The 18,309-nt window shown below is 50.1% G+C and overlaps 2 protein-coding genes across 10 annotated transcripts in view; one reads left to right on the forward strand and one right to left on the reverse strand.

Annotated features, from left to right (window-relative positions):
* PIAS1 (protein inhibitor of activated STAT 1) overlaps window positions 1–5,334 on the forward strand; it is a 116,137-nt gene extending 110,803 nt beyond the window's left edge. For 5 of the 6 annotated variants that reach the window (XM_025472362.3, XM_025472364.3, XM_025472361.3 and 2 more), the window contains 2 exons: window positions 669–706; window positions 1,286–5,334. In XM_025472362.3, the coding sequence (XP_025328147.1) occupies window positions 669–706; window positions 1,286–1,579 (332 nt within the window). In that variant the 3' untranslated portion in view covers window positions 1,580–5,334. The remainder of the gene's footprint in view (window positions 1–668; window positions 707–1,285) is intronic. The other variant, XM_049104106.1, reaches the window with a different exon arrangement.
* Window positions 5,335–7,680: 2,346 nt separating this feature from the next.
* Window positions 7,681–17,802, reverse strand: CALML4 (calmodulin like 4). Of its 4 annotated transcripts, none has more exons than XM_049104107.1 (5): window positions 17,706–17,802; window positions 17,117–17,147; window positions 12,690–12,830; window positions 10,813–11,001; window positions 7,681–8,022 (listed from the first exon to the last, which is right to left on the reverse strand). In XM_049104107.1, the coding sequence occupies exons 3-5, from the start codon at window positions 12,754–12,756 to the stop codon at window positions 7,925–7,927; spliced, it is 354 nt and encodes a 117-aa protein (XP_048960064.1). In that variant the 5' UTR covers window positions 12,757–12,830; window positions 17,117–17,147; window positions 17,706–17,802; the 3' UTR covers window positions 7,681–7,924. The 4 variants fall into 4 exon arrangements, with proteins under 4 accessions (XP_048960064.1, XP_048960065.1, XP_025328152.1 ...); XM_049104108.1 differs by lacking the exon at window positions 17,706–17,802 and adding an exon at window positions 17,609–17,698; XM_025472367.3 differs by lacking the exon at window positions 17,706–17,802 and adding an exon at window positions 17,236–17,601.
* Between the last annotated feature and the right edge of the window lie 507 nt (window positions 17,803–18,309).

Below are 18,309 nucleotides of genomic sequence, written 5' to 3' on the forward strand. Positions count from 1 at the left end.
TGTTACCCATTGAGTGATACAGACAAGATTGGGGCTTAGAAGGGGCAGCTTGCATTGACTCCCTGGCAGCCAGGGATCAGAGCTGGTCATTCTGTGATGCACCACCCCAGCCACCAGATGCCCCTCAGATCTCTTTTCCCCACTCCTACCACTGGAGGATCTCTGACTTAGAATCTGGTACAGTTAGTGGTGAGTGGGCAAATTTGAGAAAGAAAAAGAAAATCTGTGCTAAAGCTTGCTTAACTTCCCTCTGCGTAAAACTTTCTCACTCATAAAATGAGGCTAGTAATCATGACAAACCTCATAGGTGCTTGTGAGGAATAAATTAGAGTAATTTGAAATGTTTCTTAAGAGGAATCAATGAGAAGATTTGGTGAAAAGTGCTCTGTCAGTTTAAGGGATCAGTGTTGGATCCAATAGGGCAGCAATGACGTAGACCCCACAGATGGAGTTATAAGGAGGGCAAGTCATGGCTAAAGCTTGAACTTCAGCCTTGGTAATCTAGAGATGAGGGAGACATTCAACATTCAGGTCCAGTCTTGTTTAAATTCTAAATGAATTTAGAACTAACATTTTCAGATTTTTGTTTCTGGAGTATTAGGGGATTGGGAGGTGGCGGGGGGGGGTTCTTTTGTTTTTCAAAACTAAAATAATTTTTTTTCTCACAGGATTAGATTTCTTTCCTTTCTTATCAGGAGACAATCAGGTATGTTATATGAAAAAAATGCTGTTTTAATTGCTCATTAAAATATAATAATGTAACTGAGAGACAAGATACATTTCTTAGGAAAATCAGGGTAGTCCTACTCATTATTATTAAGGTTTTAAGAATTTAAATAAAAATCCCCTTGTTTCAACCATGCCTGAGTATATAGTAAGAATAGTATCTGTTTGTTGGTTTCCAGTACTTTTTCATAAAGAAACAAGGCAGTAAGTCAATTGATAAATTCTTTGCCAGATATCTCCAGAAGAGAAAAAGGGTGGACGGTCTTCTTTCCTGCTGCTTATGAGCATATGCTTCTTTGGAAATAGAATTTTGAGAATTGTTTGCATTACAAATTAAAATGAAAAACAGTGCCAATTTTATTTTGGTATTTGGTATACAGAAATGTCTCTCAAGATCAAGGATGTGATCATTACATAAGGCCATTTGATTTTGTGAAATATTTTATTAGATATCTCAGACATAGCAGATAATCAGTGTATATGAAATTTAGGACTGTGTTCTGCTAAGAAGGTTTATGAATTAGAACTGATGGGTTTTGTGTCTTCTGTTCCCCACCAGCATTATAACACCTCCCTCCTGGCTGCTGCTGCAGCAGCAGTGTCAGATGATCAAGACCTCTTACACTCGTCTCGGTTTTTCCCGTATACCTCCTCGCAGATGTTTCTCGATCAGTTAAGTGCAGGAGGCAGTACTTCTCTGCCAACCACCAATGGAAGCAGTAGTGGCAGTAACAGCAGCCTCGTGTCCTCCAACAGCCTGCGGGAGAGCCATAGCCACACTGTCGCAAACAGGAGCAGCACGGACACGGCATCCATCTTTGGCATCATACCAGACATTATTTCATTGGACTGATTCCCTTGCCTCTGCTGCTCCCACCCCCACCCCAGATTAAATGAACTTGGCAGAAAGAAGAGAACTTTGTGCTATGTTTTACCTTATTCTGTTTAGAAAAGTACACAAGCGTGTTTTTTTCCTTTTTTTAGGGAAAAAATTAAAAGAAATGTACAGAGAACAAAACTATATTTTCAGTTTTACTTTTGTATATAAATCTAAGACTGCCTGTCTGATAAAACACTTGTAAAAAACCAAAAAAAAAGGAAAGAAAAGAAAAAAAGAAAAAAAAAAAACAGTACCCACAAACCACCTTCAGTTCATTTTTTTTTTTTTTTCTGGATTCTGAAGATTTTTTTTCATCATTTGTCCTATGGTTTTGGTTTTATTTTACTTCAATGGCATTATTTTATTTGCAATAACAAAAGGAATTGCATGTATGAAGTTTTAAATTGTGGGCTTTTCTTTGTTGCGGGGAGGGGGCAGGGGGGGTAGTTTCATTTCCATTTTCTAAAAAGGACAGACTTGGATTCTGTTTGTGTGTGTGCATATTTTATCCAGCCTTAAGTTATAAATCTCATCTGTCCCACTGCATTCCCTGTGTATTTTCAGGACCTAGCTCGTGGGGGTGTGTGTTCAGTATGTGTGTCTGTGTATATTTTTCTGTTGTTACTGTTCCTTCTCCCAAGTTTGCATTCAGTTGATAAATCAGTTGCCTGCTTCTTTCAAAGTGCTTTGAAGGTCTTGAACTCACATATGAGCATCCTTATTGATATCCCAATTGCATGTTCTCCATCACATATTCTCTCTTATTTGCTAGATACCCCCTGAGAATATGTTTTAGAGATTTGGAGTAAAGCTGTCTGGATTTGGAGTAAAGTAGGCTTGGCAGACCTGTGAATAATACACTTTAGTCTAGTTCTTTCTTCTAAATTTGGATTGCCAGTATTATGTATTTAAACCAAGTCTGTGAACACCTGCCTTTTTGGCCACAGGGTAAAAAGTTTTCATATAAGATCTTCATGCCAAAGTAGGAAGTAAAAATAGCTTAGAAAGCCGTGTTGGGTGTCTTGTGCAGCTGACAGAGGTAAGGTTACATCACCTCGAAAAAGAAAGAAAGTCAATTATCCTAAAAGTGAATTCTCTTTGGAAAATACAGTGCACCACACATGTCAGTCTAGAAATCCACTATCTGATAAACAGTTGAAATGCAAAAATAGGCTTGATTCTTGGTTATTTTTACTCTCGTTCTGAGTGTACTTCTTTTTCTTAGCCTGGCTATCTTGTTTGTTTTACTTGTTCTTCACCTTTTAAAGAGAAGCATGACATAGGAAAGTGGATTTATTTTTCTTTTTTTTTTAGAATTCATGGATCAATCTGATCTATTTATTAATAATGGAACATGTAAATATAGTGAGAACTGTTTTTCAGGAGATGAGTGTGGGTTGGAGGGAAAGAAGGTGGTTCTACTTGTGTTCCAAAATCCTCATTAGAGAAGGTATCACATTCTTCAGGGAGTACCTGAGGGTGTGGGAAGTATCTTCTAGCTGATGGAGAGGCTTAACCAGTTTAACAAAAAAGATAAAAAGAAGGAAGGGGCATAACAATTACTGGTTTCCCAGACTGGATTTTTCTTTCACAACTGTTCATGTTCTCAGAGTTGTTCACAGAGTTGATGAAGGACCACCTTTGTGCATAAAAGTGTCGTTTCAACCTTGCAGTGGTAACCAAGCAACCTACTTTTTCCGGGTAGTATTCAAGATGGCTGTATCTTCAGTTGTATGATAAAATTAACGGTTCACATGACTGTGTGGCATCTAAAAATAATATCTGTTTTTACAGCATCTCTCTGCCACTAATTTGTTGACTTGAATTTTGAAAAACAAGTTGGTGTTGATATGTATATGTGTGTGTGTATATATGTATTTATAGACAAGTGTGAGTGACACGTGAGTTATATAGTCTTCCCCTACGCATGTGTATTCCACACATACATGGCTGAGTTATAGTCACTAAACAATTTGCAATAAAAACAAAAGATTCATTGTCAGTAAAAACAGGAATTAAGTTTTTTAATGAATCTGCTCTTATGGTGAATAAACTCTTTAAGAACTCTCATAGCTATATTAACTTAGGCTAATATTTAATGGTACCATAATTTGTGTCTAAATTCAGATTGGGATAGAAATCACTCAAGTTGTGGAGTGTTGCTTCTTATTTCACACGTAATAGGGAACATTTCTATTAATTCAGCTACCTAAAATGAATAGTTTTCTGTATTTTTGTTTGTTTTTATGACGTCATTAGTGGCCTCAAAATTCTGATCAATAACTTTGTGTATGATGCTGAATTCTAAACACTTTGATCCAGTTGAAAACCCATCCCTCTCCTTCCTTCAGCCCAGTTTTGGGGATGGTGAGTTTCCCTCAGTGTCCTGCATTATGCCAACCTAAGGGAAGAACAGGTAATAGGGAGAAAGAAATGTCTGTCTAGTGGCTTTGGTCATGTCTCCACAAGGAGAAATGAACCATTCGATTGTCTTTTGATTTTAGTTCATTCCACTCTAAGGAGTTTGTTTCTTTCTGTTGACTTTCCAAAGTGTTGCCTGAGTGGTAGCTATCATTCTGTTGGTCTCATGGTTGATACTAGTCAATCAAACTGTCTTGATCTGTACTAGTTACTGGTACAGTCATGCACTGCCCTGTCCTAAGTTAAAAAAAGAAGTGCATAGTCATTTCATCTGGTTTTTCCTTAGCCTACCCTCGCTTCCCTGCCCATGCCAATGTTGACATGCTGTCTGCGGACACATTGTGGTTCTCAGAGTCTTTTCAGCAAGCTATCACCGTCCCCTTGCCGTGGTCTTTCATAATAGTTGTGCATAGGATTGTGTTTCTGTACAGTACTCTCTGTGTATAGGTGTGGGTGGGTGGGTGTATGCACACACACCCACCCACGCACACATCTTTGATAAAATAGCTGTTTGACTTAGGGTTGAAGTGGCTTTTAATCATTTTGTGGGCATTATTGGACACATCTTTTTAAAACAGTCTGAACCTTAACCATAACCACACTTGGTTGACTAATTTATTTTGAGCATTAAAATTTTTCTTCTGTTAACTTAGACATTATCACATTTCTGTATCATTACTGACTTAGGAAAGATTGCACTTAAGCTTCTGTTAAATGTGAGTTTTTGGCAGATTTTCCTTAGAGTCAAATGTCTGAAATTGAATGAAAATATATATCCCAATTTTAAATGAACTAATTGTGGAAAGAACATTTTTAAATAGTTCCAAGTTTAAATACATAAGACACTTCAAGATCTTCAGGACTTTAAAGCACATTTAAAATTATTTTAGTAAGAATTTTGTTTTATCAATACGTGTTGAATTGTTTTTTAATTAAAAAAAAAAAACCACAAAGCTTGGATTTCAGAAAGAGGGAGGGAGAATAGCTGGTGGTCCCAGAGTGCGCTGCTGTTAATTGTTTAATTAACAAAGGGGAAATGTATATAAACAGATATAAAAGTTACCATAAATTCCATGAACTTAAATCTGTGATTCATTGCCTTAAAACTTTCTCTCTTAGAATTTCCATACCGCATGCCAAACCAGTAAAATGGCTTTTAAAAATGTATAGTAGACCAATGTCAGTTTGTATAAAAGTACCAAGTGAAAATATTTATTACATGCATTGGAAAAAAATTGTTTACCTATTGAATGTTACCTGTTTATGTAGAGCTCTTTAGATGTAATAAAAGAAAAGCCTTCAGTTAATTTGTCTTCTGTAAAATATACTGTGGGTATCAAGGGACAATCCCTATGAGAAAAATGATAATGCTTTTGTGCTTCCAAAGCACCTTTCATCCAGAGATTTCAAAGCATGGCAATTAACTAATTCTCTTGCAACATGCTTTGAGGTAAGTAATGCATATATGGCCATCATTCCCCTTTCTTACTGAAACATGGTAAGCTTTGTACTGAACCATAGCATCTGCTTAATTTTAAATTAATCTGTTTAGTAATCTGCAGTTGGAGTGCTAAGAACAGTGGCCTTTTTGTAAACAACACTAGGTGCTAGGTAAACCAACTGGAATTTCAGGAATGAACAAGAAACCTGGACGTGGGGTAGTATATAAAGCCTTTCCTGGGGGAGAGGTTTACATCAGAACCTGTCACAGGATCTTAGAATCCTAGCCACCGAACACCCTTAATTAGGAACACTGAGTCAGCAGAGATGAGCCCCAGGTTCTAATGACCACTCCACACCACTTAGGTGTTTTTGGCAAGCTATACTTCAGATTCCTATTAGGCAAATGAGATTAATAAGACTTGCTTTAAAACCATCCTGGGACCATTTAGTGGCAGTTTAAAAAGCTTTGAGGGAAAGTACCCTTGTTTGTTTATTCTAGCCCAGAACTTCCTTTTCCTGTCCCATCTAACTCCTAGGTATCTACTGTCTCATCCGTGGTATTCCGGAGCAGCTGTGCAGGACTTGCTTCCTAATGTCCATGATGAGAAAAAAAGAGATGTGGGGCCACGCTCCTTGAGCCTTGCCTGAAAGTGAAATACAGTGGTTCTTTATGGGGTGCCAGAGGAGCCTTCAGGTAATGAAGTTTAAGTACCAGTGCCTGCCCCCCAGCCCTACTACTTTGGCCTCTGCGAGGGTCCTGAGAATAGTCTAGCAATTCTGTATTTCTATTCATGTGTTCTTGGAAGAAGGCCATCACATAGTAGAAGCCTCAGACCGCACAAAACCTGGGTGTGCCCCCACATCCTGCAGCCTCCCCCAGCTAGACGGTCACAACTTCTCCTGCTTGGGGGTCTGGACCATCTACTGCCTGCCTCCACTGAGACCCTTCTACAGCTCCTAGGAATTCCCAGTTGCCCCCTCTGGCAGTTACACTGCTGGGAAAATGAAAGTCTCCTCTCTGAGGACCTTGGTTAGGTCTGAGGCCACAGCATCTGGAGATAGTCATAGAAAGGCCAGGACTGATCTGTCCCTCGAGGTTCCCCTCACGCCTAGCCCTTAGATTTGTGTTTTGTGTCTCCCAAGAGACCCACCTCCCTCTTAATTTGGTTTTCTTTTGCTTGAGCCACTAAGGCGCCATTAAACAAAGCCACAGCCCAGAGTGCCCAATTTTGATACATATAAGGATGAAAATCTCTGTGCTCAGAGCTCTGGCCTGCCCCTGCTCAACATGCTGGTGTGTGACTGACTCCAGCCCTTTTTAGGGCTGTGCTGACACTACCAGTGGTTCCACAAATTTGTTGAGCATACAGGGAGCACCAGCCTGGCACCTCCTGGCTACATAACTCACTTAAAAATCCGCTCCAGCTGGAAGAGGTCCCGGCAGACCTCTTGCTATATCGTGGCTGTGGCCTGTTACATCCCTTTATTACTTTCCATTAGTCTTGGGGGGAAATGGCTTGAAGCCATGATCAATTTGGCCCAGTTGAGCAGACCATCGTGGTGCCGTGACCCTCTGTGATAACAGTAGAGCTTGAAATTCAGACGGAGCTCCTCAAGATCTGCGAGGCTCTGATGAATGCAACATGTCACATCTGGTGTCCTTTGGTGTGGGCTGTAAAGTCGGATCACTCTTCCTGCCGTTTGGCTGATGCTATTTGTTTTAACGTGACTGTTTTCACTCCATACTCTGTGTTTATGAATGAATATCCTGAACGATGTCACTATGTGTTGTGTTGGGAATCAGAATTTGTCAGTGGCCCTGTGATGCTGCCAGAAATGTTAACCATAGTTCTTCGTTTGTTTGTTTTAGCTCTTTGCTTGATGCTAGTTCTCCGATAGCACTGACTTTACCTTGGAAATGTGGAAGACGGTTCCAGCACCCAAATACAGAATAGTGACTTTTGGTAGACTGCACTTTTTAGGAGACATGCCACTTCGGTAACTCAGGATCGCATGGTGCTCTACAGTTTGCTACGGCGTTTCCAAGTCATTGTCTCAGACCACCCTCAATAGGCTCTGTGAGGTAAGAAGTAGCGATCCAACTTAAGTTCAAGGATCCGACAAGGCTTTGAGGGGTCAAATGACTTAGCCACCCAGGCCCAACTCCAAACCATATGCTCTTTCGATGCTATAAAAGGCTGGACTAATGATAGTTGTTAAAATCAATACAAATCTTTTATTAAAGACATGCTAATGCCATGGCTGAAATCATTTCATGCCACTCTTAAGTTTTACCCTGCGCTGCAATCAGGTCATGTCATCTTGCTGCTGTGTTTACCCACCCCCACTCCCACCCACCCCCCAGTGAAAGGAAAGCTTTTTTTTTCTTTTTAAAAACACTTCTCAGTCTGAATTTTCAGGCCCGGGGGAGGTGCTCTCTCGCATTTTCTTCGTTCAGTGGTCCCACACAGGAATGGTGATCTTGTGGATAAATTCATCATACTTCACTTTGCCATTTGGTTCTATATTTGCTTCCTTGAAAAGATCATCCACTGCAATAAATCACATTAATTTTTCAGTTTGGCTGTAGTGTTATTGTATAGGACATCACGTTAGCTACTGGGGGGTGGGGCTCCCCAGAGGTCTTCCCTAGTGTCCAATGGACCGTTCCTGTAGGCCAGGAAATAAACCAGTGAACAGAACAGGACAAGCCACCCCCTGCCCCTGAAGACCACTGATTGAATTTTGAGTTATTCAGGCTTTCTGCAGGGGCGTGGGTAAAGGGTATGGAGGTGTGCCAGTGACCAGTAAGTCACTGAAGCCACCTTGTGCTTGCTTGCTTCTTTGTCTTTTGGTTTTTCGTTTTGTTTTGTTTTTTGTTTTTTTAAGAAAAGATCTGACCCTCGTGCCTGTATTTCCAGAAACATCTGGTATTAGGTATGGATGTTACCTTCTGCAGCCCACCCTCTCAGCCTCCCAGCAGAACAGACATCCTCAGCAGCCCTGTCCTGGGCCACCCTGCCCCATAACTTTGGCCTGCCCCGGCCTGCCTATCTTCCCTTCCTAATGGGCATGCCCCACCCCAATAGGGGACTTGGTGACAAGTGGTGTCTGCCACCATCACCTCTTTTTTAAAATGTGTATGTTTAGGGGGTAGGGGTATTATGAGAGAAAATAAACTCAACTGTGTCTAAAGCTCAAAGTGTACAAAACTGTCATTGTTCTCTGACATTGCTCAAAAAAAAAAAAAATCACTTCATTTACTTCTGGATTCTTCGGACAAAATACTAGCTTGTCCCAGATGTTGGCAAGAGAAGACCATTTTGGCTTCCATTTCTCCACAGTGGCCTCTTGGGGCCAACCTGCTTTTGGCTCTTTGGGCCCATCCTCATCCCCTTGCAAAAACTGTTTCACTGCCCTGTGTCAACTTCCTTGGCACTGGATGCCCCGACACATAATTCTGGGCAGTTGGAAAGTATCCTGTGCTTCTCTGCTTAACCATCCATCGTCCTCTAAAATGTAATTACTATGCTCTGTGCCTAAGCTGATGGTAGTTCTGAGTATTTTTAGAATGTTGAGGAGACTGTAATTTATCTTATTTCATGGAGAAGCTTCTACCCGTCAGCCATTTGGTTCAACCCTTTCCAGTGGTCAGGTCCAACACCACCTGCAGCATCGAGCCCTGTAGCCCCCTCCTGCCCAGAAGAGGGGCTGTGCTTCAGGGCCAAGTACTGACCACTGCTTCTGCTTCTGGGTAGAGCGGCAGTCTATCCGGAACCCATAAAGACCCAGGGTGCTGACATCAGCCTGTCCCAGGCCTCCCCAGCAGCCTTCTCCAGCTGTTCGGAGGAAGCTTCTTAATAAAACTGAAGATTTTCTTTCAGTCACCCAGGGTAAAAGATTCCTACTTCTAGTATCATCTTTCCTCTCTCCCCCAGCAAGGGGAAGGGAAATGGGTCTTCCTGCCTGTCTGGAACACATTACCAGTTTGTTTGAAATGTTTCTTCCCTGGTTAAACAAACAAGAGCTGTGTGCGAGTCTGGGGCCATGGTATTGCTTTAGACAGAGATCATTAACCAGAAGAATGCAGGCCCCAGCTGGGCCTCCGCTGCCAACACTCCACCTGGAACATAAAAGGCCGGACAGTGTCCTCAGAGCCTGAGAGGGAAGGAGAGCCCATGCTTCCCCCCGTTCACATGAACACAGCCACAGCGAAGGATGAGATCACGGTCGCTGCCAGCCTGAAAATGCAGGGAAAGCTCAATGTGCCGTCTGTAGCGCTATTTTTAAATGCTTTGCGTTGTGCCTTAGTGACTGCAGATAAAATCTAAGTAGAGTGCTTCACAGAATGTTAGCTCTTGGAGGCACCTGGGGGATTGTCTATTGTAACGTCGTTTCCCAACCAAGAAACCAAGGAGGGTGAGAGGAGAGGGTGAGAGTGGTTAAGAAACTCCTCTAGGGGCCCCCAGAAGGAGGGGGAGCCAGGGGTCACATTTAATTCAAGCCACTGATCTGCTGAGATCCAACCAGCGGCTAAAGGGCCACCATTACTGAAAGCCTTTCCCTCCTGCCTGGTGTGTCCTAGCCCTGTGCTCCCATCCCCAACCACAGATGGGCCCAGTAGCCTAACTGGAAATGCCAGCCTCTGGCCTCGGACCTGGGACAGCTGCTGTGACGGGGCCGAGGGGCGAGGCTGGAAGAAAGGCAGCTGACAGCCCAGCACGGGAGGTCACTTCCTCCAAGGTCCCCAGGGTGTGGGCCACAAGCCCCTTGTCCCTCATCCGGTCCCTCATCCTGCTCCGAGGCAGCAAGACAGGCCTGCTGGAAGCTGTGAGGCAAAAGCCACCGCACGCTCCTTCTGGAAGAGCTCTTAGAACTGGCTGAGTCATGAGAAGAGGGGGCAAAGTAGCATCTCAGTTTGGAAATTTGGCATCAGCAACAACCTCAGAAGACAGCTTTGGCAAGAGGAAAGAGCGAGGGGGCGTATGTGTGTCTAATAGACTTGCATTCAAGCCCCAGGTCTGCCAGCCGTTCCTGTCACCTGTTTGTCCCTATATGGGGAACACTGGCGCCCCAAGGGGTCTTGTGAGCATAAATGAAGGCCCAAGGAGATCCTAGCTGTCTCTCCACAGGCCTTCCCTTCACCCTGGTGGACTTCCTCTGTCACTCTGGCCCCTAGTTCTTCCGGCGGCCACCTAGCGAGACATCTAGGCGCAGCCCCCTGGGGCAAGCACCACAGGCAATGTCTGCACGGTCCTGCCGGCAGGGATCAGGCTTTGGTGTCCTTCCCCCAGCTCCCCCCTCCTCCCCCACTGCTGGGAAAGAGGGACCCAGGCCTTTACCTTCCTTGTGGGTGAGTTTCTCCCCTAGTTTCATGAGTTTGGACCGTAGCTCGGATGCCATGATGTAGCCTTTCTTCTCCTTGTCTGCCATCAACATGGCCAAGAGAATTTCTTTCTTTGGATCCTCTTGTTTTATTTGCATGTGCATAATGGTCAGGAAAGTGGAGAAATCCAGCTCCCCATCTCTGTCTGGGAAACCCCCAAACACAGCAGAGTGAGCAGGGAGGGAAAGGCTCATCCTGAAGAAGCTAAATGCCACCCCCCCAGCCCAAGTCCTCATGGACTGCTCAATGGCCCCCTAATTCAGGAGGTGCCACGATGGCAACAATGTTGTCCTGAGGAGGAGGCAGGCCCTCCCACTGAGCCCCCACCATGCATCTGCCTCCCTAATCCTTTCAATAATCCTCAGTGACCAAGATTACCATCGCCCCATCTTGCCCACTAAGGAGATGGAGGCCCCAGAGTGTGCAGTCACTTCACAGAGCAGTGGCAGGACCAGGGTGGGGCCCACGTCCTCTGCTCCCTTCCAGGTGCTTCCCTCTGGCCCTGGACTGGAGGGAAGTACTCTGTGCATCCATCGCTCCTCGGTGGCCACTGCAGCATATCCACAAGGAGGGACAGATGACCCTGCCTGCCGCCTCAAGCCCCAGTCCCACCTGCCCTCCCCCTCCCCGCGGCCTCTGCCCTAGTCTCCCCAGCTCCCCCCTCCTCCAAGCACGCCTGGGGGCCTCACCCACTACAACTGCAGGAAATCAGAGCTTCCCCTGACCACAACTTCCTGTTTGGAGGAGACAGAAGCCAAAGGAAACCACCACCCCTTTAGAGCTGGGAACAGGGTCTCGCAGTCACCGAGCACCCCATCACCCAGCTCCAGATCTTCAGAGGCCCGCCCCCCGATGGGCTCCCAGCGCTGCCGTGGGTACTTCCTGATGGGACCTGAGAGTAACCCTAGCCTATGGTGCAAGCCCATCTGCAAGAGGAGGAGGCGAGGTCCAGACACTGAGAAGTCGCCTCTGGGCTCCAGGTCAAGTGCTCTTTCCAGTCTACTTCCTCTGGGCCAGTCTTTCCTTCCTGTGTGTCCAGCTACCAATGCAAACATCCACCCGGCCTCTGACACCTCTCTGTTTTTTTTATTTTTGTTTTATATTTATTTTATTTTATTTTATTTTATTTTATTTTTTTATTGTTATTTTTGTTTTTTAAAAAATAAAGCTTGTTCCTGGCTATGAAAGCCCTAGATGTTCCCATTGTCAAACATACAAGGAACAACAATAAAGGGAATGAAAATCATCCCTAATTGCATCACCAGAGACAACAATTTGGTAGCGTCTTGTGTGGGTTTCCTTCTACCTTTTTTCTCGGGTGTTGCATCATTTTTAGGAGGTCAGTCTTTGAAAGAAGAATCAGGTCCCAACCCTGACGCCACCATCGGCTTAAGAACTTGGGCAAGTTACCTAATGGCTCTGAACCTTGATCCTTAAACCTGTAAAACAGTAGGATGGTGCCTCCTTCCCCGAGCTGTTTGAGCTCAGCATGTGACAGATACCCAGTGAAGGGAAACTGTCCCATCATAACACCTGGGATCCCTGTGAGCACTGTCTCTGCTGCAGGCTTGTGATAACCGTGACGGATCGCCTAGATCCTGTGGTTCTCTGTGACAGAGGGGGATGTCGCCGGTTGCTGTGGGGATTCGAGGAAGCCTGAGGGATACACAGCACACCTGGCCAGATGTCTCCATAGCTGCCCCCCAAATGTCTGAGCTCCTCACGCCCCCACGACCCGCACCCGCCTGCTGGGCCCCACCCCAGGACCACAGCCGCAGGTGGCCGCCCACGTGGCCATCCCCTCCAGCATCGCCTCTGGCCCAGCCCACTCACCGATCTTGTGACTCTGCAGGTGGCGCTGCACCTCCCCTGGCGTTGGGCTGGCCCCCAAGCACCTCATCACCACCAGGAGGTCAGTGGCTTTTATCCTGCCGCGCTGCTCCTTGTCGTACAGGGAGAAGCACTCCTTGTACTCTGCGCACAGCCGGGAAAGAAGGGTTAGCGGCGCCAGCTCTCCCCTCCCAGGCCCCGGGCCTTCTCTGCCCTCGCCCCCTTCCCTTTCCCTTCTCTGCCCCTGCCTTTTGCTGACTCTTCTCCCCTCTTAGAGTTGCCAGACAACCGCAAAGAAAAATACAGGGCTGCCAGGTTAAGCTGAATCTCAGATAAACCAGGAGGACATCTTTAGTATAAGTATATCCCACATTTGGCATGGGATATACTTATACTAAAAAGCTTTTGTGGCTAATCTGAAACCCAACTTTTGCTGGGTGGCCTGTGCTTTATCTGGCAACCCTGTCCCCTCCCCCTCCTGACTTCCCTTCTGCTTCCTCCCTCTGGCCCCCTTCCTGCTCAAGCCCCTCCCTTCCTTCTCTGTTTTCTTTTCCTCTTTTCTCCCCTTCCATGACTGACTAAACCCAAAGGAAAGCAATCCCACCCTCCAGGGCCTGCCCGTGGAGCCCCGGGGGCCACAGCAGGGCGTGCAGACTCCAGGGTGCCTTCGCAAGGACAGCTGATGTGGGGCCCCTGGGAAATAATGGCTCCGGGTTATTGAGAGGCTCCCCCCTCTCTGGGAAGGCCTGGCAGAGAAGGGCTCTTCTACGAGGTGACGGTTATCACCACTTCTGTGCGCACGGCTGCGTCCCTCTCCAGCCTGCCACCTCCAGGCTGTCCTCCGACACACGCCCTGGTCCTGCTCTTAACGCAGGCTGCCCCCAGGCTCTGACGGATCTGGCTGGCTGCTCTCTCCACCCAGCTGCTGGAGCTAAGGCTCCTCCAGACCAGTGTCAGGGCGCAGGGAGCCCAGCTCCCTGCCTCGGGAGCACGAGGAGGCCAGCGGGGAGCTGGGGAAGAGGCCTGCGCCCCATCACTGCCACTGTCACCACCACCTAAAGAGTCAGATTCAGGCTGGGGTGGGGCTGCCATCAGAACTGGTCAGGAGCTGGGGCACCCGGGTGGCTCAGGTGGTTAAGTGTCTGCCTTCGGCTCAGGTCATGATCCCGGGGTCCAGGGTTCAAGTCCCGCATCAGGCTCCCTGTTCAGGAGCCTGCTTCTTCCTCTTCCTCTGCCTCTGCCTTTCCCTTCCATTCGTGCTCCCTCTCTCAAATGGATAAATTAAAAAAAAAAAAAAAAAGAATTGGTCAAGAGCTGCCCAGGTGACCCTCCAACTCCTGAGGCCTACAGGGGGAGCCACTGGGTGAGCCGCACCAGGGCCTCTCAGCACCCGCTCCCAGAGGCTGGGCCAGCCGCTCCTCAGCGGACGTAACAGCAACAGTGGCAGGCTCACCCTGCTGAGCTCTCCACCCGGCCCATCCTGCAGTGGCCCCTGACGTGTCATGCAGGGCCTCTACGGTTCCCATGGTGCACCGGGCCACCGAAGGCTGGGGCAGCTGAGGGCCTGGGGGGGCTGGGGCGGGGAGGCAGTCTGGCTCCTGAAACAGAGCTCCACCACGAGGCCACTCTGCACCCTGGATTCCTAGGCCAAGCCACCAGGGGGCAGAAGGGGGCGGGGGAGGCGGGGGAGGGCCCGCAGCTCCTGCCCCAAGGCCCCTTTGTGTTCCCCAATTAAGGCTTCTCCTTGAGGATTTCAGGGGTGCTGCTAATAAACGACAGGCTCCCTGGCAGGGTTTGGAGACAGTTAGCTACCTTTGTGCCTGTGGAGAGGCTGAAGAGAAAGGCCTAGCCCTTTTCAGAACTTTCCAGAGCATGGGCTTGGAGAAAGCCAGAACACAGACATGACCAGGAGGCAGGAGCTAAAGTGGCCCAGGGGAAGCAGCCCCAGAGCCTGGCCTAAGATCCCACCTTTGGTTCCTGCAAAACCTAATTCCCTCCAAGAGGGCCCAGTGCCAGCAGGGGTGACGCCATCACCCTACATAGGGGACAGAGCCACCCCGCGCGCGTGGGGCTTAAAACGCCCAGAGCACCCTTCCTGGGGACCTCTCACGGCCACGCCCTGCTTCTGTCTGACTTTGCGCTCTGAGACCTCCTCCTTTGACAGTTGTCCCTGGCTGGCTGGCCGGCGCTGGAGGGCGGTCATCACACCCCTGGGACCTGGAGTGGGCCAGGCCCTACAGGTGGGCACACTTCCTCTCCCACATGGGTCAGTAATGGGGACCGTGCCCCTGCCATCAGCAGGGCCAGGGGCAAAGGGATCCCATCTCCTCCTGTTAGATCTTCCCACCTTGACAAAATCTACCATCAAAACACCTGGCCGGCCAGACCTGCCCTGGGACTCTGGTGCTGGCACAGGACAGCAGGCCGCTCTCCTCGCAGCCCCACGACCTCCACACCTCCTTGCTCCCCCTTTCTGGCCTATTCTGATGGGCAGGCCATTTGACACCCTATATATGTTACCGCTTTTGTTGTGTGAGTGAGCAAAAGGCTTTTGTCTATCATGTTGGCGGCCGTATCTTAGTGCCTAGAAGTGAGCTGGCGCAGAAAAAAAAAAGGACTCGTATTTGGTGAAGGAAAGAATAAATCAGGTTGAAAAGCCCCCTGAGGTCTTCCCTTTGAAAATGCAAGTGCCCCGGGGCAGGAAAGAATCCTCCCCAGGGCCTAGGATAGCACCAGGTGTGTGCTAGGGGATGTTTAGAATAACCGGCTCCATGATCTATGTATGGCAAGTCTTCTAATACCCTCTACAGCCGTGCAGGCTGTGGAGCACACGGCTTATAAATGATAATAAAATATGCGCTATTCTAGGTCCCGTTCCAGCCAGTTGATCATCACGAGTGAGTTTTGCCAACTCTCGTGTCCGCTGCCAACCTAGTTTCCATTTAACACGGTTTGCCAAGGGAGGTCGCATGTCAGTGAATGCAACTCCTTCCCCAATGAACGTATTGTCATTCAATCTGCTAAGTGAGCCACCGTTACGCTATTTCTCACCCTTGTACAAATTACATTCATTAAAAGTGAGACCTCTTGCAAGTCTTCAGCACCACGGATGCCAATAGGGTTATGCTGTCTCCATGCAGGGATTGAAACTCTGCTGCTACACGGTTTAAGAATGGCTGATTTGAAGAGGCAATTCAAAATCTAAAAATCCTAAGAATGAGTGGGTCCTAGAGTGAGTCCGGGCGACACCTGGCAGGAGCCGGGCCCCGGGCTGACCTGTCTCTGCCCCTTGCTCACAGCGCCCTGGGAGGCCGGGGCATTCTCCCGACTTCACAGACCAGAAAGCGGAGGCTGAGAGGTGACTGGGCCCCAGGCCTGCTGCCTCCAAGCCCCTGCCCTTCCCACTGGAGCGGGCCACCTGTGTGCAACCTGCATCCAGGAGACGCGAGCGGCCACCTTCCTGGTGTCTGATACCAGAATCCATGGGGAAGCTTCCCTTCCTCCCTCCTGGGAGCTTCACAGGTGCCAGGAGCGGGGGTCACTGAGCCTCAGAACCTGGCGTGGGCTGGTTGGAGGTGGAGGAAAGTTCCCGAGGCCGACAGCTAGACCCCAGCTTGAGTCGCCACGCAGTCTGTCCCCACGCAGAGGCCTTAGGTTTTTACCTTCGTCTTGGGGGTCTTGGGGTGAGGATGCGGCGCCGTCTAAGACGAGGTGCCCCCCTGGGGCCTGCAAGCCACCCACCCGCTGCAGACCCGGCTCCGGGGACCCAGCACTATGGTTACCCCACGTAACCTAAGCACCTCCAGCGCCTGCGGGACCCTCGCTGGGCTCTGCTGCCTCCCCCACCCCCACCCCCACCCCCGCGCAGGTCCGCGCTCTGTTCCGTGTAACCCAACTCTCCCCTCCGGGCCTCCTGGAAACACAACTCCGGGCCTCACTGAGGCCTGCTGGGCGCGGGGACGAAACGCTCCGGACGCCCAAACTAGGCCCGACGTCAGGGCGGCGGACGCAGGGGCCACCTCAGCCCGCCCCCATTTCACAGATGCGGAGACCGAGGCCCAGGAGCCGGGGCGCCTGCCAGAGGGCGGACCCGGGGCCTCTGCCCTCGCAGCCCCTTCTTTCGTTCCGCCCTCACGCCAGCCAGTTACAGGTGGCCCCGCTGCCCGGCCCGGCCCTGCCCTGCCCTGCCCTGCCCTGCCCTGCCCTGCCCTCCCCCATCCAGCGTTCGGCCGGAGGCACCGGGCGAGCGCCCCCTCGCGTCCGCCCACCTGCCCGTCGCACTGGCCAAGGCGAGGCCCTCGCTCCCCCGTCCGCGCCCCCGCAGCCCGCGCCCCCGCGCCCTCCCCCGCCCGCACACCCAGCACAGCAAATTGCCTAATGAGCCCCACATTTTGCAGCGAGTCGCTAATTAAAGAGCAGAGCCGACCTACCATTAATCTGGTCCTGGGAAAGGAACTTGGCCTGCAGCGGAGGGAGGAAGACAGTCAGGGAGGGCGCCCCCGCCCCGGCCCCGGCCCCCACCCCCACCCCCACCCCCACCCCCACCCACCATCGGGGCGTCGGGCGGTCGCCGGCGGGCTCGGGCTGGGGCTGGGGCTCGGGCTGGGGCTCCCAGGGCCGCCGCTCCTCGGCTCCTGCGGCTTCCAGGGCAAAGTCCGCGGGGCGGGGTGAGGCCCCGTGATGAACGCGCTGCCCCGGGGACGGGCCGGGCGCCCGGGTCGGGTTCCAGCGGCCGCAGCGGCGGGTCCCCCGTCCCCCCGCCCCCCCGGGGGTGCTGCCCTGGGCCTTCCTCCCCTCCGAGCCGGCTCCCTGTCTGCGGGGAGCCCTCGCCTCCCTGGGGCCTCCTCGGGGCCAACGGGCTGTGCTGCGCTGGCGGGGCCGGGCCCAGGGGCGGAGTGGGTCCCGGTGAGGGCTGCACCTGCCTGCTTGCTCCAGGCCCCGGTCTGCTCTGCCCCTTCTCTCCCGACCAACCTCCGCGTGGAAGGGTCTCTCCTCCCCCAGGTGACGTCCCTGCCTCACCTCCTCACATCTGCTTCTACACCCGGAGGCTTTCGGCGGGGGTCGAGGCTCTGTTGGGGCTGAGGAAGGATGGTGGGATGCAGGAGGCGGGAGAGGAGGGGCCTTGGAGGCCAGGGGCAGGGGGTGCAGAGCCGAGGCTGGGGGAGCCCCTCGGAATTACCCTGTTTGGGCAGGGGCTCCCGGAGGAGGGGAGGAGGCAAGGCATCCTGGAGTGATCAAAAAGGGCGGCCCAGGGCGGGGTGGCTGCTTGAGGGTCACTGCAAACCCCATCAAGCTGCATCCTTGAGCGCCTCGCGCCACCGCAACACGAAAGCTAGAAACCCCCCCAATAGCAGCGGGGGGGGGGGGCAGGACTTGTTCACCCGCAGGATCCCGCCACCAGACTTCCCGATCCAGCAGCGAGGACGGGGCATTTCCTCTCCCATCCTGACGCGGCCAGTCAGGGCCACACCGGGAACCGCGACCTCGGCCTCCGGGGTGCACTTGAGAACTTCTCGGGAACCCTCTCCAGTAAACCGCCCAAAGAGGTCTTGGGCAAGAGGGACACGAAATCTCCAAGGCCCTGATAACGGGCTGTGATGTCTTTTCCATTTTAAACATTCAC

Source organism: Canis lupus, chromosome 30 (assembly GCF_003254725.2).
Source record: "Canis lupus dingo isolate Sandy chromosome 30, ASM325472v2, whole genome shotgun sequence".
NCBI classification, from domain to species: Eukaryota; Metazoa; Chordata; class Mammalia; order Carnivora; family Canidae; genus Canis; species Canis lupus.

Bases quoted from the DNA above. Each gene is read 5' to 3' on its own strand.
- CALML4 (XM_025472367.3), bottom strand. The intron at 11,002-12,689 runs GTGAGTGGGCTG...GGGGTTTCCCAG, and splicing joins CCTGCAGAGTCACAAGATCG to ACAGAGATGGGGAGCTGGAT. The intron at 8,023-10,812 runs GTAAAGGCCTGG...GATTTATTGCAG, and splicing joins GAAACTCACCCACAAGGAAG to TGGATGATCTTTTCAAGGAA.